The 22,393-nt window shown below is 39.7% G+C and overlaps 3 protein-coding genes, 1 long non-coding RNA gene, 1 other non-coding gene and 1 pseudogene across 13 annotated transcripts in view; 3 read left to right on the top strand and 3 right to left on the bottom strand.

Annotated features, from left to right (window-relative positions):
- The window catches only part of LOC106657258 (glutamate receptor ionotropic, kainate 2-like), a 50,195-nt gene extending 40,406 nt beyond the window's left edge, over positions 1-9,789 (bottom strand). For all 7 annotated transcript variants that reach the window (XM_023459198.1, XM_023459202.1, XM_014378658.2 and 4 more), the window contains exons 1-2: positions 9,503-9,789; positions 6,626-6,948 (exon numbers count right to left, since the gene is read on the bottom strand). In XM_023459198.1, coding sequence (XP_023314966.1) covers positions 6,626-6,761 — 136 coding nt within the window. In that variant the 5' untranslated portion in view covers positions 6,762-6,948; positions 9,503-9,789. The remainder of the gene's footprint in view (positions 1-6,625; positions 6,949-9,502) is intronic.
- Positions 740-4,530, top strand: LOC106657261. 3 transcript variants are annotated; one of them, XM_023459226.1, is made up of 6 exons: positions 740-933; positions 995-1,115; positions 1,177-1,335; positions 1,406-1,552; positions 1,625-2,122; positions 2,273-4,530. In XM_023459226.1, the coding sequence occupies exons 1-6, from the start codon at positions 761-763 to the stop codon at positions 3,848-3,850; spliced, it is 2,676 nt and encodes an 891-aa protein (XP_023314994.1). In that variant the 5' UTR covers positions 740-760; the 3' UTR covers positions 3,851-4,530. The 3 variants fall into 3 exon arrangements, with proteins under 3 accessions (XP_023314994.1, XP_023314993.1, XP_023314988.1); XM_023459225.1 differs by having other exon boundaries at positions 1,625-3,041; positions 3,114-4,530; XM_023459220.1 differs by having other exon boundaries at positions 1,625-4,530.
- A 2,052-nt stretch (positions 9,790-11,841) lies between the features above and the next one.
- On the bottom strand, positions 11,842-12,379 carry LOC111693734. Its single transcript, XR_002763471.1, has 3 exons — positions 12,275-12,379; positions 12,091-12,205; positions 11,842-12,020 (listed from the first exon to the last, which is right to left on the bottom strand). It is a non-coding gene; the product is annotated as an uncharacterized LOC111693734 (long non-coding RNA).
- A 1,320-nt stretch (positions 12,380-13,699) lies between these two features.
- LOC106657200 (zinc finger protein 569-like) lies at positions 13,700-15,804 on the top strand. Its single transcript, XM_023459072.1, has 3 exons — positions 13,700-13,743; positions 13,817-13,904; positions 13,987-15,804. The coding sequence occupies exons 1-3, from the start codon at positions 13,700-13,702 to the stop codon at positions 14,734-14,736; spliced, it is 882 nt and encodes a 293-aa protein (XP_023314840.1). The 3' UTR covers positions 14,737-15,804.
- Positions 15,805-20,379: 4,575 nt separating this feature from the next.
- LOC106657201 lies at positions 20,380-21,742 on the top strand (annotated as a pseudogene).
- Positions 21,743-21,869: 127 nt separating this feature from the next.
- Trnad-guc lies at positions 21,870-21,941 on the bottom strand. The gene has a single exon. It is a non-coding gene; the product is annotated as a tRNA-Asp (tRNA).
- Positions 21,942-22,393: the final 452 nt, after the last annotated feature.

The following is a 22,393-nucleotide window of genomic DNA, read 5'->3' as shown; positions in this document are numbered from 1 at the left end:
TACTACTGGCTAGTACACATTCCTTGTGCCTCCACGTGTGTGTGTGTATTTGTTTGCTTGTGTGTGCATGTACACGCGGAGAAAAAAGAAAACTACATTGTTATGTACGTCTCGCGCGCGCGAAGAAAGAAAAATAAAGAGAGAAAAAAAATGCGCTCGAGATATAGTTACGTATTGAGTGGCCCGCTACACTATATACTTGCCCACTTATCCTGGCTCGAGCTTTGATAAATATATATATACGCGTACGTGTGGATATTCGGTGCATTGTGTGTATATAGAGCCGCACATGCTTCGTGTTAAAACGAGTACGTGCCTCTCGCGATACTACGCGTATGTGTATACAACGAAAATTTCACTGTCACGAATCACTGCTGCTGCTGCTGCTGCAGTTAGGTAATGCGGTTATATAACGCGGTATAATGTCGAGCTTTCGTTGGAAAATTGACGAAAATATGCGATTAATTTGCCGAAAGAGAATTTAGTTTTATGAATGAAATTACGATGACGATGACGTAGAACAGCTGAGAATCGGTGCAACACGTGCATATCAAATTCAGAGAATAAATACGTATAAACACTAGAGGTATTGTTTATTTTTTCTTTTAATAAACATTCAGTACTTACGTACACGTGTTTCATTTTTGATGGTATGCACGAGCTTCATAATTTTTTTAATATAAAAGAGAAGCGAAGATGCTCATCTTAAACAGTAATTGTTTTTTTTATTCGACGAATGTTGCGTTCGGAGAGAAGAACGATGATTTACGTTGTTTTTATTCTCTCGATCGTAGTTTCCAGTGCTTTGACCGAAAAAGTGGCGCATCCTTATCTAGCTTATTTGAGTGTCAATTACGACCGGACGCATCATTTCTGCGGAGCGACAATAATAGACGATCAGCATCTGATCACGTCTGCGGACTGTTATAGCTAGTAAGTATCGACGCGTGAATAATTATTGCAATTGTAAAGTTGAAAATAAATATTTTTGCAGCGTTGCAGAAGCTAAGAAAAATTTGTTGAACTATACGTTAGAAGTGATCGTTGGCGTTTCGAGTGACGAGTATAAATTGACTTATGTAGTTAACGAGTATACGATTCACGAGAATTACAATGTAAGTTACGCTGCATCTTTTGCTTCGCGTGCTTTATTGATTTATTTGTGATTGTTCATAGAATTCAACCCACGCCAATGACATTGCGCTAGTTCGACTATATAATTCAATCCCTGTTAACGATAAAATTAGGCCTATCGAATGCCTTGCGGTTGATCTACCTGAAATAAATGATGGTCTTGAAGTTATCGGAAATAAAAAATCAGAAAGCAAATATCAGGTAAGAAAACGAATTTTAATACATATTAAAATAACCCGATCGCTGATATTAATATACTGTGTTCATGCAGAATGATTACAACATTCCAAAAGTAATAAGTGCAAATGTGCAACTTGTACAGCATGAGCGATGTAAAGAATTGTGGCAAGATAGAAATATAGCTTATGGGACAATATGCACGAAAATGATTAATTTCTTTAATGACAGTGAATGTATAGTAAGTATGAAAATAAATTCTTTCAATATATCAATATTTTTTTAACATATTTATTTACGTTTTACTCAATAGACTGATTCAGGCCTACCATTGATCCGAAGCAACGATCAATGTTTACTAGGCCTTTTTAGCTTTGGAGATAAAAAATGCCTTGAAGGCTCAAAACCAGACGTTTACACTAACATTGGTACACAATCACAATGGCTGTGTCAACTAATTCTTGAAGATTATAACACAGAAAGCCGAAGTGTGCCTGATCATATAACAAAATTCTGCGGTATCAAGAATAATGTGAAGAATGAAAATAAGTTAGGAACGACCGGAAACTTGCAAGAGAATGGAAATCCAAAAGAAACCTCGAGTCCAGTAGATTCATCTATACATGCAGGATCCTCTGTTAATGTAAATGGAAATGGTAACATGAATCCCACAGCTCCCAACCTTGGAGGAAACCTACAGTTTAACGGAAATCCCGTAGGATCGGAAGTCGGCAACCCGCAGATTGCATTGAATCCAATAGATTCAACAATCAATGCAGGATCTTCGATTAAATTAAATGGAAATGGTAACATGAATCCCACAGCTCCCAACCTTGGAGGAAATCTACAGTTTAACAGAAATCCCGTAGGATCGGAAATCAGCAACCCGAAGATTGCATTGAATCCATTAGATACATCAATCAATGCCGGATCCTCTGTTCATGTAAATGGAAATGGTAACATGAATCCCACAGCTCCCAACCTTGGAGGAAACCTACAGTTTAACGGAAATCCCGTAGGATCGGAAATCGGCAACCCGCAGATTGCATTGAATCCAATAGATTCAACAATTAATGCAGGATCTTCGATTAAATTAAATGGAAATGGTAACATGAATCCCACAGCTCCCAACCTTGGAGGAAATCTACAGTTTAACAGAAATCCCGTAGGATCGGAAATCAGCAACCCGAAGATTGCATTGAATCCATTAGATACATCAATCAATGCCGGATCCTCTGTTCATGTAAAAGAAAATGGTAACATTGATCCCATAGCTCCTAACTTTGGAGGAAATGTGCAGTTTAACAGAAATCCCGTAGGATCGGAAATTAGCTACCCGCAGATTGCATTGAATCCAGTAGATCCATCAATCAATGCAGGATCTGCGATCAAATTAAATGAAAATGGTAACGTGGATCTCACAGCTCCCAACCTTGGAGGAAACCTTCAGTTTAACGGAAATCCCGTAGGATGGGGAATTGGTAATCCAAAAAGCGCATTAAACCCAGTGGGTTCATCAATCAATGAAGGATCTTCGATTAAATTAAACGGTAACGTGGATCCCATGACTCCAAACATTAGAGAGAATTTACAGTTCAATGGGAATCCAGTTGGATCCGTAATTACTTATCCAAGAGACGCATTGAACCCAGTAGATTTTCCACTCAATCCAGGATCTTCGATCAAACTAGACCGAAATGGCAAGGTGTATCCAACTCCAAACGCTGCTGGTAATGTACAGTTTAGTGAAAAATCTCCTCAAACCGAAATTGTTAATCCAAGAAGCTCATTGAACCCAGTAGATCCATCAATCAATGCAGGATCCTCGGTTCAACTAAATGGAAATGGAAACGTGGACTTCATAGCACACAACCTCGGAGAAAATTTACAGTTCAATGGAAGTCTTGTCGGATCCAAAATTGGAAATGCAAGAGATGCAATAAAATCAGTGGATTCAACTATTAATGCAGAAGCTGGTAGTACATTGAACGGTATTGGCAAAGAGAATATCGTAGCTCCCAACATTGGAGGCAACTTACAGTTCAATGGAAATTCTGTAGGATTTGGAATTGGAAAATCGAGAGATTCATCGAGTCCAGTCGATTTATCTATCCGTGTTGGGTCTAATATTAACTTGAACGGCTTCGATAAGGTGAATCCTAAAGTCCCTGATGTATCTGGTAATCTACAGGTTAATGGTAATAGAATTGGATCCACAATAGCGAAACCGAGCGATGGTTCGAGTCCAATTGATTTATCTATGAAAACTGGATCGCCTGTTAAATTAAATAGCAGTGGTAAGGTGAATCTTGAATCACCTAACTTAACTGGGAATCGGCAAGCAAATGACAATTCATTATCGACGAAGATTAAAGAAAATATAATCATTGTTAATTCTGATGCCAATACCGACACACGTTCTGGTGAAAATGAATCAAAAGAAACCTTCAAAGACAAAATTGTTAGATTTTTTAATAAAGTGGTTGGTAATGTAATTCGATTCTTCAAAAATATTTTTAAAAAATTCAAAATGTATTAATGATGATATATTTTATTGATATTTCGGTCAATAAATGCATTATTCGTAATCCTATTGAAATTGTTGTAACAGGGTTTTCAATTATCTCACGCAGTCATTCACCTTCATCTAATATTTACTTCTTCCGACGTGGATTATCGGCATGTGCTTTATGTTTAATGATTTTCACTCTTGTCATAAAATGGTGTATTTTGAGTCCGACAGTGACAAGCGGTAGATGGCTCGTATCATGTAACATCTCAAGCTTTGCGAAAATAGCCTGCACGGCGCCGCACTGTCGAATGACGACTCGCACTTACTTTTTTCCCCCTTTTTCGCGTTAAAGTAACCTACATATTTTGCCTTTTATTATTTTTCTAGTACCCAATTTTTGCGATTTTATATCGTCTCATACTGCAGGCGTGCATAGATTTACACTTATGGTAATTTTTTTCGTGCCATAAATAGTACATTATAAAACTCCGTTGCATACATTATAAGGTATTCATATCACCGAACAGGTATCATAAGTATGAAGAGCAGTGATATAAAATAATGTACAACGCTCTTGCCACTCGCAGCATTGTTCGGTACAGCTTTTACAAATTGCACTAAAGTAAGGTTCCGCCTATAGAATCTTTACTAAAAAGAACTAGAAAAGTTTTTAAATTGTAAGTAATAATTACTAATTGTTCGAAAGTAAGTTTTGACGGTTTTATCAGCCATAAAAAGTATTGTTATTATTTATTACCTACATGTTGTCAATGTATAAGTATTATTAAATAAAAGAAATAAAATGTGTAAACTTTCTGAGATAAGTTTGGGATGCAACAGTCGGTTAGTCTACGAGCAAGAAGACGGCAAAAAAAAAGGTAGAAACTTTCTTGGATCCTGTAACCGATTGAACTTCCTTCACTTGGATTTTCTATCTGAAGTCACTTCCTTTTTTTCCTGAACAAAATTCACTTTCAAATAAATAAATAAAAGTAAGAGAAAAATTAGTTACATCGAAATTACATCGGAAGACGAATGTTATTTGATTTTATATTTCAAATCAAATTCAATTCTATTCAATTAGAAAGTAAGAAGTAACCTTAGATCAGATCTTTTTCATAGTTGATATTCGTTTAAGAATGGAACGATGTCATTATTTTTTAAAATTAAACTTCGGTATGACGAGTTTTATATTATGAAGAAAATACTGGAAGTTGTACTCGATATGATTTATGATGTCAGGACTTCTGGAATAGAGTTTTCCAACTTCAATATTGATTTACATCGCATTATCTAAAATCGATAAAACTGTCGGATCATTCGTTTCGAATTTACCGAAATGAAGATACAGCTCTTCGAAAGTCGTCAATCGGATTTTAATAATTGATTTATGAAAAAATCAAACTCAACTGTTTGCCGTCTCAGTCGCATTTGATTAACAGGATTAAAATACAGTCCCTAAATGATATACGAAAGTTTAACACAGCTTATAATTAAACAAATTTTTTGCCCCAGCAGATTTATATCGTATAAAAAGTCCATTGACCCGCATTCGAGGTACAAGACGACGACGACGACGACGGAAAATCCGCTAAAGGAAAGTAATATCGGAGACTCGAAGCTCGCGTATGTAAAAAAGGTATCGCAGATAACCAGATCAGTCGCGCGCTTATTCATACGCTATTATGTATTATGTCATTTTGACTCTCGGACATATTATATACGTACACACAATTGTATATAAAATTTACGTAACTCACTTATCTGTACTCGCTACATATAATACATCGGTCTGTAAGTAGGTGTAAATAGTGTCTGTGTGTTGGTGCACATGGGCATGCATTACGTCATTATAAATATACATGTAATAAATTCTTATTCATGCAGGCGAGTCGAAAGAGTACAACATATAAATATATTATCGTTAATGTATGCGAGAAGATGATTTAAACGCGATGGCGTTTATAACGTCTCGATAATGAAGTAGCTTACATAAAATATAAACTGCGCGTGGAATATCGCGGCATATATAATACAAAAAACCAACGATCGAGTTATTACGCGGTTGAACTTTACCGCGATTGAAAAAAAAAAGTAAAAGAAAAGACCGCACCGCCGCGAAAAAGAAAACGAGATTTCGGAGTGTTATTAGATTTTCAGAGCTTGGTCGCTTAATTGCAATATCCATCATAGCAGGCGACGCTAATCAGGCGTCGTGACACCGGCGCTGCAGCAGTGCATCGAACGAAATTATAGGTAGGTATACAGGAGAGAGTCGGTCGGTCGGATGGTTGGCTCTTCGGTAAATCGCGCGCAGCGCAACTACCTAGACGCGCTGCTACCTATACACACATACGTACAGTACGTACATGTATATATATAACGCTTAAAGAGCGAAATGTGTCGCGCGCTTGCTCCGGAAATGGAACGTATGCGTGTGCAGATACGAGGAGAGCGGAGAGAGAGAAGGATAACCGTAAACGTTTTCCTGCCTCGTGCCTCCGAAATATCTGTGCTTGCTGCTGCTGCTGCCTGGGATTAGCTCGAATCATGCTGCAAACACACACACACACACACACACACACACACACACACACACACACACACACACACACATGCAAAGAAAGAGCCATGCTAGAGAGAATGGCAGAGGCTGAGATAACGCGCGAGTATTTCACCGTTAAAAAGTGAATAACCCATCCTCCCTCGTCGTCATGTTTGTAGAGAGATTTAACTTTTTTTCAAGCAGCCTGTAGAGTTTTATTATATTCCATTGTGAAAGAAAGCGAGTTTTCAACGTACCAATTTTGATGACCGGTGGAAGCGCCAGGGCGCCAGTGGCGGCGACGGCTTCTTCGCCGCTTCGCCGCGGCGACAGATGCGTATGAAAGGCGAGCACCAGCAGGCAGGCCAGAAACAAGCGCGACTTTTCCTTCATAGCTCATCTCGAAGACCAGAGCTGCTTCGAGCCCGCTGAAGTATTGGTGTTCCTGGTCGTAGTCGTCCTCCTCCGCTCCTTCAGCTGCGGAGAGGTAGCACCGGATGATGCCGCCCGCGATTCAGAGCGTCGCCTCGTCGTCGTCCCTTGCATCTGTTTGGCCAGCTGAGCGCGAGTCTGCATCGACCTAGATTCGAACGAAAACAAAAATATCAAAAAATCAAAAAAAAAAAAACTTGTACATTTGTCAGATTTGTCGCGATTGCAAGGACATAAAAGCTCATGACGATGCTCGCGTGCTGCCACATTTTCCCACGGAGCTCGCGGTAAAAGCTTCGGGAGAAAATGTCGAAATTATACCGCGAAATGCTTTTGTATTTACCCCAGCCCCCGCGGATGCTCGGATGACTTTACACCGTCGAATGAATGCGGGACAACGTGTGCCGCTGTGTATGTGTGTGTCATAATATTGGCGGCTGTCGGACGTACGCTTGGCGCGTTGGCATTGGTCATTTGCGGCGCGCGCTCGTGACCCGCCACTGCTGCTGAAGCAGCAGCACAGTTTTGCACTATATACTACATAATACTACATCGAAACGTTCGCGGGGGAGCATTATTTTCCGCCGCCGTTTCGCGAAGCTCATTTTGCCGCGCTCTGTATATAGGCGAATGAAATAAAAGGGCTCCGTATAGAGAGAGACTACACCGCGAATCCTAAGTGGAGAAGTATTATTACTCAAGAAGTCGCGACGACGACGGAGGAGCCCAGCGCCTATAGGCGAGTATCGAAAGGGGGATGATGGATCGGAGAAAGTGAGCAAGACGAAGCTCTTGAAAAACAACTTTTTGAACGATCGCGGAACGACGTCGGCGGCGACAGTAATATCGACTTGATATAGTCAATACCCGTATATACTTATACCGATGGCTTAATGTGCAGCAGCAGCGGCGGCGGCGGCGATACTGTATATAGGGATGGAGAGGATAGCCGGGATAGATCTGGGTCATAGAAAACTTTTGCGCATGAAAATCAAATTTTTATCAATCATAAGTATTACATATACTATACTATACGGAGTATATTCAAGGTATAAGCCGGACGGGAATCGAGACAGAGAGAGAGGAAAAAGGGCGATGATGCACAGCTCGAAGCTTCTTGATACATCTTTACGCTTGATGAAAAGGTGAAGTGTGTGCCGTGCCTGCTGCTGCTGCCTTCACTGCACTGCGGAAGAGGTAGTGGAGAGAGAAAAAAACGAGAGCGAGCGAGAGTCATCGACCCTCCCCGCACAAGCTCGCGCGTCATATAGTCACCGTCGTCGTCGTCGTCGTCGTCGTCGTATGCGTGTATGCTCCGGGTTTCAGTTATGTACGAGCTCAATTAACCTGTGCACCGCGCCAGAGAGCCAGCGCAAGGCCTTTTCAAATCGCCAACTCCCTTGGAAAAAAATGTTTTATCTCTAGCTATTACACACATACACCTACACACACGTACATGTATATATAGGTGTAGTCTTCTCTTCGCGAACGCGTGTATTATACGTGTATATAAGAAGAAGAGCTTAGCCATGAAATAATGAGGGTAAAAATTTTCTCCCGATTTATGCACAGGTATATTATATATATAAAACGTCTCTCTCTCTCTCTCGAGCCGCGCGTTAGAGGAGAAGAGATAATTTGCTACCGCTGATGGTTAATGTCGCGCCGAGCTACCACCACCGCCACCTCGTCGTCACGCAGTAGCCCCGGTGCAGTTTTATACGTACTTTTTTTCTTCTTCTTCTTCTTGTTATTGTTTCGCGCGCCCAACGGCTCAAAACTCTTTTATCTTACGTAATTTGCAATTAGCCGGTAAGAAATTTTTCATTTTTCTTCATCAGCTCGCTGCAGCGCGGCAGGCGCCTCTTACCTTGGCTCATTCCTGCCGCGCGCGCTCTCATCCGAGGGCCAACGAGTTTGTTTAATAAACCTATAGATACTCGCTCGACGACGGTCAACGAGCAGAATAGCAAAAAAAAAGACAGTAAAAAAGCAAAAAATCGTCGAAATTCCCTCTCTCGGCTGTGCGCGCGCGCGCGTTCATCGGCCCCGGCGCTATAAGCTCTCTCTTCAACCCTCTTTTTATTGTGAACTCTCTGCTCGCTTCGTTGTTTGGAACTGATACTGCACGAAGTTATTTTGAACCCTTTATTTTCTTTCCTTACGCTATCAATACCTCCGTCTCTTTTTCTCTCGTATTTATATTACAGCCAACAGACACACACACACAAGGTCTGTGCTTGCGCGCGCGAGACTTTTATTTCGAGTGCAATAATAGGTATCAGGTCAACGAGATTAACACGCACATCAGAAGAGTAAAGTAGAAAAGAAAAAAAAAGAAACAAGGCAGATTTCGACGAAGCGACTAAGGTATTTCTAATAGATCCATCGGGTCAAGAGCAGCCCCAGCGCTTAATCTCTTTCATGAGCTTGGATAAATTTTCACCTTCGTCGTCGTCGTCGTCGTCTGGTTTTAAGCTCAGCCAGCCGCGCGGCGCTTTGCTCGTAAGCAATTATCTCCTAATCTACGCTAGGTTATTTACAATTTTGCACCTTCACCACCCCCGACTGCCGCGCGCTTAAATCTCGCTTAAAGCTTTAGAAAAAATAAAAAAAAAAAGATTTGTAAAATTAGGCGTTTAAAAAGAGAATGAATTTGAAATGGGGATCGTTTATTCTACTATTATCAGTGAGATACTAACCGAACTAGAGGGCAGCATCCATGAGTCTTGATATTGAAGGACGAGCTTCGATACCGGTCGCCATAACCTCAAAGCTGCGTGATGTGTGAGCGTGTGCGCAGGTGGTGATCCGTTCGTATTTTGGCAATCGGTAGATCGGTATGAAATCGGTATTACGTACTGGCGTCTCCGTCGACTCCGCTGCCTCGGCCTTCTTCCGCTCGGCTACTCCTCTTATTTTCTTTCTTTCTTTTTTCCGAAAGCCTCACTGAAAAATGGTGGGGTTGAAAGTGTGTGTATACATTAAACCTGTCGTGGCAGCGGCCAGCGTGCAACTACTGCGATGCCTCCGACGAAGCGACGCTCGCTTCGAGCTTTGTGCGCGCGCGCGCTTCGCGCCATCAACCCCCTGCTGCTGCTGCTGTGCCAACCAGTATAAGCCAGACTTATATATATACGTATATATATAGACATCGTCGCGCGCTGATGCGGCTTTATACACGTATACACGCGATATACAGAGATGCACTTTATACGGCGAGAGCGAACGAAGCACGTGTGCCGTTTCGCCGAAATAACCCGGCGCAGGCGCGAAGCTGGCTGCAGTTCTCTCTCTCTCTCTGTGAAAAATATAACGCTGCTGCTTAGCTGCTGCTGCTGTGGTGGGATACGAAGCGCGTCGCAAGCACGTGCTTTGTTCTCATTTTTCCTCCTTCTCATCCAGGCGAGCTTTTTGTATTTTATAATTTTTGGCATGGATATTGCGCGGTGTAATTCGAGTTTCATCACTATTAAATCACGATGAGCATAAAAGTTTCGTCGCGTCCATTACTCGCTGCGCGCGATGTTGTTCGAAACATCGTTGTAATCAAGCAGCGCGCGCGCTTAAACCGAGTTATGAATACATTTTAACTCGGCAACCAGACAAGTATTGTGTCCCAACGTCAATTTGAATATCTTTCTTTATAACTATATAGTAGAGGGGATGTGGTTCGCTTGCTCCCCAAAATTTCCACCTGCTCCCCCACAATTTTTTCAAAAATGTGAAATTCACGTGATTTTTACATGATTTTTGGTGTTTTTCCCCGTATAAATTATTACTGCTCCCCAAAAATTCCACTGCTCCCCACTGCTCCCCACTGCTCCCCCACTGCTCTCCCACTGCTCTCCCACTGCTCCCCCACTGCTCCTCCACTGCTCCACCGTAAATCCACCGGATATGTGACAGGTATTTTTATAACAATAACGTATATCACGTATAATAATACAAAGGTACTTTTATACATAGGTACTTTTATAATAAACAACAAAAAATTTCCAAGAAATCAAAAAAAAATCGTGTCGTGATACGATCAGTCCAGGAGCGGGCTACCTTCCCGTAAGACACTATAGGTAAATGATTAGAATAAGGTGTTATCGATGGATTTTGACTCGCTGAACCCAAATTTGGTAATTAATGTTGGCTGCAAGTGGTACCATGTGGTTAAAAACCCATTTGTTTAAAAAAATTACTAAAATGGTCGAATATGGATTTTTAAACATCATATTCGTATTCTAAGAAAATTTTTAAGAAAAAAATGTCCCTTGTGATTTTTCTCTAAAATGCATATTTATCGTTAGGTAATCCTTAGAAATCTTGAAAAAAAAACTACAAGACTTTGCATAGAGATGTCCGAAGAATAATAAAAAGCACTCACATCATCGAAAATATTGTTTTTCATGTTATTACACGCAATCGAATACCACGAAATTAGCGTTTTTCTCATTTTCATTGGCTTATAACTCGATAAATATGCATTTTAGAGAAAAATCACAAGGAACATTTTTCTCAAAAAATTTTTGGTAGAACACGAACATGATGTTAAAAGATCCATATTCGACCATTTTGGTAATTTAATTAAACAAATGGATTTTTGACGATATGGTACCACTCAGAGCTAAAATTAACCACCAAATTCGTGCGTCAAAATTGATCGATAACACCTTATTTTAACCATTCACCTACAGTTTTCTACGGGAAGGTAGCCCGCCGCTCCCGGACTAGATAAATATAGCCAAAAATGTATTTTCCTACAGACTATTTTTTTTAAATTTTTCATCAATAAAATACTTGACCGTTTTATTACTAAAAATATCATTATTTTTTTATTCAAGTGTTAAACTTAATCGGGGGGTTGGCGAGCGGAGCGAGCAGGGGGGCGGAGCCCCCCTAGTAAGCTTATATATGCGTGGAGAATTTTTTTTTCTTCGGTATTGTGTGAAATGAATCAAGCTCGGATGGATGTTAGTCGCGATTGATACACTTATTATCATAATCGAACTCTTTTTTTATCAAAATTATAAGATCCTTGTGATTTAAATGATTAGCCTGAAGTTCTTTTTCTACTTTCACAATAGGTAGGTAACTTTTATATTCGGGTTTACAGACGACTGTTGATGAAGATTCTAATTTTGGTATAACATATTTGCACTCAAAATCTATGTTTATTTTTTCATCTAATTTTTCTTGTAACGCCATAACCTCATTCGTGTGATTTGCCTGAAATTGAAATTATGCAATAGTTTTTGATGGTGTAAGAATAGGACACAATTCAAATCATTGAACTCACTGATAATCCAGAGAACGGCAATACTTCATTGTTTTTTGTTTCGCAAGAGTTTAGCGAATCGAAAATATGATGTTCCCCTGCATCGGGCAATGTATCGTCCGGTTCTTCTTTCACCCTGGAGAATAACGAAATTTGATGAAACAACCGCTAAAAAAAAAATATGAAATGCAGAAAAAAATCATACCTAACAATGTCTCCGCCGTTTTCCAGCACTCGCTTGAAATGTGATCACTGTGAATTTTCCCAATCAGTATCAAGAAAAGATTTGAGGTTATACACTTCGAGTAATCAACACTACATCTTGATTTCATAAATTTGTAAACACTAACTCAGGAATGTAGCTCCTCGCCAGCGACTATGCTAACTATAACTCGTACATTAGTGAGGTGATCTCACGATTTTACTCCTTCTACCGTCGACTTGCTTCGCGCAATTATGTGGTGCAATCCACAGAGGGACTTGAGTATCATTAAAACTACACTGAAATTGTAATGGCATTTATCCAGGCTAACTCATACCTGCTGCATATGCGCGGAGAAATATCCATGCAAAAAAGAAATACATCTCTGGTTTCACTCAAATACGTCAATCACTGGCATTCCACAAGTGAAATTAGGTTTAAAATTCAATTAGTCATTGACGCATATCAGGTGGTAGTAAAATATCTACACTACATTCAAAATAATTTACCAAAATATAAGATATATCGGTGCCCTCTTGCGCTCGACTTGTCGCGAGTATTTAATCAAAACGACGCACCGCGCGTTACCAGATAAAAGCCCCGCACAGCACGTATACGTACGACGATGGGACGCGGCAAGGCCGAAAATGAAGAAAAAAGAGCAGCAAATGCGACAAGCCGCGGGTTTGTGACGTGCATACGCGTTGACACGGATTACTTCGGGGACAAGCGAAATGAAGAGATACGCGGCGCTTATATGCGTTGTGGTCGCGGTATTATGCGCCTAGATATATCCACGAATTTTTCGGCCATTCGCAACCGATCGTCGAATTTATGCAATCTCAAAAATTTACGAGTTTTGGATGCTGTTTCATCGGATGCCATGTGGGTGGGAATTATTGAATGAACAGCTCTGGGTGATTTCATTGACTCTTTCAGACAGATTTGTCGTAAAAAACATTGCTAGGAAATTCCGTGTAATGCAGCTGAAAATCAAAAATATCTCCTAAAGAAAAGATTAATCATTTTGAATCAATGAAAATAAATTTAAAACTATCAAAAAAGAATTTTTTGTTGAGTCAAACGATTAAAAATAAAAAAATGCTTTCTTCAATAAATTTTAAAAATATTTCAATATTTCAAAGTGCTTTTTAAAAATCGGCAATGAGATCTCCTAAACAGTTTTAAATATTTTCGTTTTCTTTCGAAGCAAATTTTTGCTCAGTGGTATGTTTTTTTTTAATTTTAAATTTTACGTAAAAAAATATCATTGATAGAAAAATGATAATTCTTCGTTAGGTACATTATTATGTTTACATTTGTTCGCTCAAATTTTCAAATTAAGATTTGTAAATATTATTTAACTAAATTTAGTTGGTTCGACGTGTAACATTATTACAGAAAGATTAATCGTTCGTGAGACTCGAAATGAGAAAGATGGACTCTAGTGGTTTATTTGACTCGTCTGTTAGGTGATTTTTGACGTGAAAATGAAAGTATAAAAATATTTCTTCATAATACTTAATTTATTCGGGGTTGTTTCAGAATCAAAAAGGAACCAATTGAAACATGGCCCATCGAAAATGACTACAATATAATTGACAAGTCGCCCAAGGTCAAATTTTCACATTCGGTAAGAGTTAACAAATTTTGTGCGATTTATATAGTAAATATCGTTTATGAAAACTTTTATATTACTTGATATTTTATGGCAGACACTTCAATGTAACGAAAATCAAGAAAGTAAACTCGACGACGTTAAGATCGAGTTTGAATGTAAAGACATGAAGGTTGACATGGATTTATTAGCAATTACGAAAATTGAAAATTTGTCTGAAAATTCAGCTATGAAAATTAATAACGACTATCAATCTGTGAGCAGAGTGAAAAAAGAAATGAACTTGAGTACTAATTGTGAGCTGAACGAGAAAAAGGAAAAAGTTACAAAAAAGTTCAACCATAAGCAGAAACTCAAAAACCACATCGTTGCGATGCATAATGGTATCAAACCTTCATGTAATATATGTGGAAAGATATTTACCAAACGCTGTAATCTCAAAATCCACATCGATTCCATACACAATCGTGTCAGACATGCATGTGATATTTGTGGAAAGTCTTTTGCTCGACAAGTGCCTCTCAAAATTCACATAATAAAATTACACATGCATGCGATGTATGCCAAAAGACATTCACAACAAAGTATAGTCTCAAAACCCACATCGATGAGGTGCATAATAAAATTACACATGCATGCGATGTATGCCAAAAAAAATTCACAAGAAAAGATAGTCTCAAGAATCACATCGATGAGGTGCATAATAATGTTACCTACGCATGTAAAATATGCGAAAAGAAATACTCAACTAAGAATAATCTCAAAATCCACATCGATTCAATACATAATGGTGTCAGACATGCATGCGATACATGCGGTAAAAAGTTTTCGTGGAAGATTGAACTAAAAAATCACATCGATAAGGCTCACCGTGGTATCGCACATACGTGTAATATATGCAAGAAGACATTCAAGCAAAAATGTTATCTCAAAATCCACACCGATTGGGTACATAATGGTGTCACACATGCATGTAATACATGCGGTAAAAAGTTTTCGTGGAAGATTGAACTAAAAAAACATATCGATTCGGAGCATCATGAAATCATATATGCATGCAATATGTGCCAAAAGACTTTCATCCAAAAGTGTACTCTCAAATCTCACGTCGATTCGGTTCATAGTAAAATCACACATGCTTGTGATACGTGTGGAATGACATTCATTTATAAGGTCTCATTCAAAAGGCACATAAAGTCTGTGCATAATAAAACTACTTACTCTTGTGATAAGTGCGGAAAAGTATTTGGACAGAAAAAAAATCTCAAAGCCCACGTCGATGTGGCGCATCAGTCGGTAGCTTAATGTAAATGTATAAAATGTATATTTTTAATTGTGTCAAAAATGTGCGATGTTTATCTGTACGATCTAGTGTATATGTTGTCGGAAGACTAATTGAAAAATCTCGACAAGAAAATTTTCGTTTGAAAGTAATTCCGGTAAACTTAAAATTTGTGCAGGAACTAGACTCGAAGATGATTTAGATGCGCAAATCTTACGTTGCCAATTGAACGCGCGGAAGATACTCGGACTTGCTGTTTCTCGCAACGGCATCGAATATATGTCGATTCAGCGCACAGATAGCCGCGGCAATAGCGCAAGGAACAACAGAGCCTACACTCATACTTTTACTTTCGATTGCACCGGTCTGTCGAAAGAAACCGATACACTGCTTGGCGAAACTTACGTGTGGTGGCAGCAGTCTTAGCTGCGTGTGTGTGTGCCTGTGTACACGTTATGCTTTCACTGCATAGCTCTTATCGGCTTCGTGCATATGTACATACGGACTGTATCGCGTTAATCGTAGTACAGAGTTAATTCATTGGCAACTAATTACGTATAATTCTATAGTATAAGTAGACACGAAAAATTTGAATATCAATCAAATTTTCAAGTATTTATGTAATTCTTTTATCGTTATAAATGTGAAATTTGATAGAGTATTCAAAGTTTTTTTGAAAATTATGTAAATTGCATCAAAACTAATTGAAAGTAATAAATGGGCTTACAGTACCAAAATAAATGTATTGATATGCCTAGCATAGTAATTTTCTTGACAATCAATGCTAAACGATTGCTTCTAATGGTCAGTAAACATGCTGTAAGTTTTCATTTTGGTATTCACATGTATGTTTGAATAAAGTTTATGTTTCATTTTTTAGCTGACTCGAAGGCTATATTATTTTTATTGATTACCCATTTACATAATAATAAATTTGAACATGTTTTGAAAACAGTGAAAATCAATCAAGCTTACTGCACCGACCATAAAAATTTTCAAATCATAATATATTTATTACGTCAATTAAAAATGATATTTTTTATCTTAATCGATTTCACGAAGGATCAGTCATATACAACGAACCTAATATATTGGGCCTATATTTTTCGAACGCGATAGCGCCCATAATGTCAGGTCGAGTCGTCATATGCACATATATATACGCTACACTAACGAAACGCGCGCACGGCATTTCACAAACATTAGAAAGCGTAAAAAGTCATCGATATGACATCGCGCGGCATAAAAGAAGCGATCATAAAGTAGAGTTGTTTGCACGATCGGTCGCTTCTATGGTATATACACGTTTGTGTACATATACAGAGATGTATAATTACTATATGGCTTGTAATTTAATCGCAATTACGAAGCTCATATAGTTACGCGATTTGCGCTATTACCACACTATAAGACATCGAATCGATGTGTGCATACGTGTGTGTGTGTCGTAGTAAAGCCTATAGTCGTCGCAGCTGAGCTCAGAGCTCGGGGAGTTTAACTTAAATAAATCAACGACTGGGCCTTTTTTGCTTTTATTATTATTATCTTTTTTTTAATTCTGTCGCACAGGATACATTTTCGTTGCGCTGCACGTGCTCATTGGGGGTTACCTAATTTTTGAGAGAAAAAAAAAATCAGTCCTACGTCGCGCGAGCGGCTATTTCGATATCATCAAAGGTACTAAATTAATGCATTTTTTGCGCGTTACCAGCATTATCAATTTACATAAGTGGCCGCGCGCGCGCCTACTATTGCCGTCGAATGTGTTCGTGCCTCTACTCTCGGTATATATGCCGAGGCTTATCGCGTGAGCATTATCTTTTACACGGTCGGCGCATTCCCTCTCGTGTATATAGTGCCAGTACTACTTTTTAGAATATTATGGCTCGCTGCTAGCCTGCTGGAATTGAGCAATAGACGAATTTTCGGAGCGCGATCGACCCAGAGGTCGAACTTCCTTTTTTTTGTGCTGTTGTGCCGCGAGTGATCAATTTTCGTAGAACACACGAGAGCCATATAATATAATGAAATAAAATTTTATAGACGAGCGGGTGGCAGCGAACTTAATTAAATTCGCGCGCGAAAAGTGTACGTGACGCAAGATACAGACGTTGCAGTTATAAACTAGCTCGACGATCATGTTTGCACGTGTGTACGTTATAAATATTATAAACGTATATTTTAATCGATCCGTACGTCTAAATATCTCCGGCTTTATGTAAATTCAATCATCGGTACGGTGGCTTTTGCAGCTCTATTTCAATAACTTATTGCTTTGGACAGCCTCGTCATTAAGAGTTTAATCTCCATTACGAGGCAGCTGCGATCGGAGATGTCGAGATTTTGCTGTATTATAATGTGTCACGCCGTATCCACGTGCGACGTGCTTTTTTATATCGATTTATTCCTTTCGATCTAGATTATATCTATCCACGAGGCTAAATGATAAACTTTTGATGGCTTTTTTCCTTTTTTTTTAGAAAAGCAATAAACAGAATTACTATTCTCACGATGCCACCCACTCGTGTATTTCCGTTAAAATATTTAATTGCCATAAAAAGGCCGTGTTTGGATTGACGAATTATTTCGCAAGGTCGACGTACCCGATTGAATCGTAATATCGTTTTATCGAAAACCGTTCGATATGTCCCGGTGCTCGTATACTACGGACGAGTGCATTGAGTTATGTCTTCGTAAACAATGCGTCATTTTTGGACTGGATGTTTTTTTCTCCTTTTCTTCGAGCACAGCTTCCCATCCATCTTACTTTGAACAATTACAAATACTTATGGGTGGTATTACGCGCGCCTTGCGAGATAATACGTCGGATAAATTGCTTGTCTGCGTCTTGAAAGAGTAAATTAATCGATACTCAATGGAAGCGATCCGATATTATCTTCCAATTTGTTGTAACTCATTTTATTAGTTTTGAAAAAAACAACATCGATTTAACCGCTAATCGAGAAATATAATATGCCATAAATAGATATATTGCACACATTACGCGTGGAAGACGGCGTCAATAAATAGTTCATTTGCTGTCTGGTAGAAATGTTCAATATTTTATGGCTAGTTTTAGGGAATAAGTTCTTGGCCATGAAAGGAACATTAGAACTAGATAGGTACCACCCAAAACTGTAACTAGTGCAATTCCTAAACTTTTTTATAAAGTTCTTAAAAATTGTAGCCAAAAATTTTATCCAAAAATAGTTCACGCAAAATTAATATTCCCGCGCTCCGAATGGCAAGTATTATTTATGGCAGACGTAAAAGAAAAAATCCCCGACAAAAAAACGGTCTCACGCGGTCTCACGTAGTCTTCCGGCCAACTTCATATCATCGATTTAATCGATTAATAAGGCTAAATGTATCTATGTATAGATGCTGCGCATCGATTTGATGTCTATGAGTTTTAAACTATACATGTAGATTTTTCTCTCGACATCAAGATTCTCGCAATTATCCTGGGTAACCCGGTCGGGGCACCAGGTCGAACTCGAAACTCGAAAATGACTTTCTCCACGCAATTACGGGTTTTACGCGAGAATATTACCCTACAGAATGACCGCACGGAGCATCAGGCGGTGATCTGAGCATATTTCTCTAGGAAGCTGCGATTTTGCAGCGGAAATATCATTCCGCGTAACCCGCTCGGCGCACTAGGTCAAAATCCGGGCTCGGCGATGACAGTTTCCGGGAAGTCGCGATGTTTTTGCACAAGTATCGTCCCGGGTAGCCAGCTCGACGCACTAGGTCGGGATCCGAACTCGGCGATGACTTTGACCGGAAAGTTGCGATATTACTGTACATAAATCACCCCGGGCGTCAAGAAAATTAAAAAATTAAATTAAAATAAAGTGTTATATTCAAAAGTCAACCAAAATATAGTCTGAGTTCCGAAGAAAAATTATTTGAATTTGAAAACGAGTTGCACAGCGTTGAAGCTTCTGCTCGAAACAAAGGTAAAAAAATTAGTGAATATCAAAAAAATTGGAAACACATAATTATTCTAATAACTGTATAAAATTGAAGCTGCGCTCGCGCGGGGCATATTTTAATTTTTTACTCGTGTCCGGTGCATGTGGGGTTGGAAAAGTATTGCGCTTATGCATTTCGATGATACCACTATTGGAAAGAGACGGCAATAATCTGTCGAAATACACAAGGGTAATATTTTTCCAGACTTTTCTCCGCTTTGCGACTATTGCTCCGATCTAGACGGCCGGGCAAGTAAAGTTATAGAATTACGGTTTTTTTTCATATACTATAGCTAACTAGCGTGCTGTCATCCACTTATCATTCAATTCAGAATTATTTATGAAAATTTTATTATAGTTTTATGAATATTATCAGTAGACTTGAAAAAACTCATAATGGTTATTGTTAGAATCGTTTTCAATGTTTATACATTTGAAACGTAAGTACTAAAGTTTCATTTTTGTACTTGAATCCAATTACATACATTCAAATTACGATTTATAATTATGAGTTTATTCATAATCTTATGTCTTCAATAATAGTTTTTAATTGCTTGTGTACTTGTAAAAAAGTTTCTGATTTCATTAACATCATAGGTATAAATCATAGGTTCATAGGTAAACATAGGTAAGTTTAATTCTTACTGTAGAGTCCAAAACTGACATACTTGCTTCTAATAATCTTTTTGAAAAGTTGTTATAAATGACAATGACGGATGACATGTATAGTATCGCGCTCGATATGGCTCTCGCACGACGACGACGACGATGATGATATCAAAATAAACAATCGCACGCGTTCGAAATTGACACCACCAGCTGCGTGCGTGAGGAGAGAGTAATTGAAAAAAAGAGAGAATCGAAATCGACTTTGTGACTCTCGCGTTTATTTTTACAGCCGTCGCGTATGATAATAATAACAATAACACAATAAACTGCAGACGATACTAAAAAGTTGCTCGACTTTTCGTAACGCTCAGCGTCATGTGTCGCGAGACTCGGCTACCGAAAGCTGTCTTACTTCACTGCAGACGACGTGGATCTGTTTTGCTTTCCGCGACAATTAGCAGCTCTGCAGAGAGGGTATAAGTTCGCTTTATCGATATTTTGTGTTTGTGATGTTGTAATTGACGTTCATAATCTACAACAAAGTACAGCGAGTTGTTGAGAATCCAGCAACAGCAACAGCAGACGGATCGAGACACACCGTCCGCAACACCGTGTGCGAAAAATGGTGGCAGTGGTACTGCGAAATCTCGGTCGCATCCCTCACGCGGTGAGAAATCACCTGCTGCACCAGCAGCCCCAGTCGGCGGTCCAGGTGAGCTCCGTGCGACTCTACGCTGACAAATGGTACCCTGACAAGGACTATCTCGAGGAGTTCAAGGGCCCGACATGGATACCCGACCCCAATCTGCCCAAGTGGAAGTTCGAGCCCTACCTCAAGGAGCAGCTGCCCTCGGAGAGGACCATCAAGAACATCAAGGTCAACTTCGGGCCCCAGCATCCCGCGGCTCATGGCGTGCTGCGTCTCATTCTCGAGCTCGACGGCGAGGTACAAGAGCTACACCCAGGCGCTGCCCTACTTCGACCGACTCGATTACGTCTCGATGATGTGCAATGAGCAGTGCTACTCGATGGCCATTGAGAAGCTGCTGAACATCGAGGTGCCCCTACGAGCCAAGTACATTTGCACCCTCTACGCCGAGCTCACTCGCATTCTCAATCACATCATGGGTATCGGCGCGACCGCCCTGGACATCGGCGCCCTGACGCTCTTCTTCTGGCTGTTCGAGGAGCGCGAGAAGCTCATGGAGTTCTACGAGAGAGCCAGCGGTGCTCGCATGCACTCCGCTTATGTAAGATCCGGTGGTGTGGCACTCGATCTGCCACTTGGTCTCATGGACGACATCTACGACTGGGCCTCCACGTGCGGAGAGAGAATCGACGAAGTAGAAGATCTGTTGTCTGAAAACAGAATTTGGATTCAGAGAACCAAAGATATCGGTGTGATTTCTGCAGAAGACGCTCTGAATTATGGTTTCAGTGGTGTAATGGTCAGAGGATCTGGTATCAAGTGGGACATCAGAAAGGCAGAGCCTTATGATGCCTACGATCTTGTTGACTTTGATGTTCCAATTGGCCACAAAGGAGATTGTTATGACAGATATCTTTGCCGCATCGAAGAAATGAGACAGTCATTGAGAATTATCGAGCAATGTTCGAATCAGATGCCTACCGGTGAAATCAGAACAGACGATGCCAAGATTGCACCACCCAAGAGACAGGAAATGAAAACTAGCATGGAGGCCCTTATCCATCACTTTAAATTGTTTACTCAAGGTTACCAAGTACCCCCTGGCTCTACGTATACAGCTATTGAAGCTCCAAAGGGAGAATTCGGAGTTTACCTTGTAAGTGATGGCAGTTCAAGGCCATATAGGTGTAAAATTAAGGCTCCAGGTTTTGCTCACTTAGCAGCTCTACAAAAGATGGGTCCAGGTCACATGTTGGCTGATATTGTAGCCATTCTTGGTACATTGGACGTTGTATTTGGTGGTAAAAATAAGCGAGACAACGGTCTAAACGATTGACAAATAGTTGAGATTATTGCCTCGAACGAGTCAAAAATTAACTTTTTTATAAAAAATACAGAACGAGACCTAAAAGTAAGTGATTTTGACGACGTTATTCAAAATATGGCTTACAAAAGCAAAAAATCTCTCCAGCGGGGAATCGAACCCCGGTCTCCCGCGTGACAGGCGGGGATACTGACCACTATACTACTGAAGACTTGGAAATCGGAGCCAAAAGGCGAAAGAAAATCGAAAAATAGCGACTCCGAAAAATTCGGAGCAAACGCGACTCCGAAAAAACGGAGCAATCGCTGTTACGTTAAATCCGGAGCAGTTACGGCTCGGCTAAATTCGGAGTAATCTTGACCCTGAAAAATTCGGAGCTGATATGACTCCGAATTTATTAAAGAAAAACTATAATTCATGAAAACAATTGAATTGAAAAAAAAAAAAATTATCGTTTTTTTCAATCGAGACTTACACAAATCATTTATTATGTCTATTTTACACACGAACGACCTCAAGCGTGAATCTAGCGTATTAGAGATTGTTTCTGTTTTAAGAGGCGCGATAATCATCATAATTATAGTTACGTGTGAGCTGGCATAGGCAGAGCCCCCCCCCCACANCCCCCCACTACACTACACCCCACTACACCGTCAGGTTGAA

This window comes from Trichogramma pretiosum, unplaced genomic scaffold (genome assembly GCF_000599845.2).
Source record: "Trichogramma pretiosum strain Unisexual culture from Peru unplaced genomic scaffold, Tpre_2.0 scaffold66, whole genome shotgun sequence".
Taxonomy (NCBI): domain Eukaryota; kingdom Metazoa; phylum Arthropoda; class Insecta; order Hymenoptera; family Trichogrammatidae; genus Trichogramma; species Trichogramma pretiosum.
This window is presented reverse-complemented; position numbering and strand designations above follow the sequence as displayed.

Coding starts and splice junctions, on each gene's coding strand:
- LOC106657261 (XM_023459220.1), top strand. CDS start 761: ATGATTTACGTTGTTTTTATTCTCTCGATCGTAGTTTCCAGTGCTTTG. Junction 1,116..1,176: donor CGATTCACGAGAATTACAAT/GTAAGTTACGCT, acceptor GATTGTTCATAG/AATTCAACCCACGCCAATGA. Junction 1,553..1,624: donor TTAATGACAGTGAATGTATA/GTAAGTATGAAA, acceptor TTTACTCAATAG/ACTGATTCAGGCCTACCATT.
- LOC106657200 (XM_023459072.1), top strand. CDS start 13,700: ATGAGAAAGATGGACTCTAGTGGTTTATTTGACTCGTCTGTTAG. Junction 13,744..13,816: donor TTATTTGACTCGTCTGTTAG/GTGATTTTTGAC, acceptor GGGTTGTTTCAG/AATCAAAAAGGAACCAATTG. Junction 13,905..13,986: donor AGGTCAAATTTTCACATTCG/GTAAGAGTTAAC, acceptor ATTTTATGGCAG/ACACTTCAATGTAACGAAAA.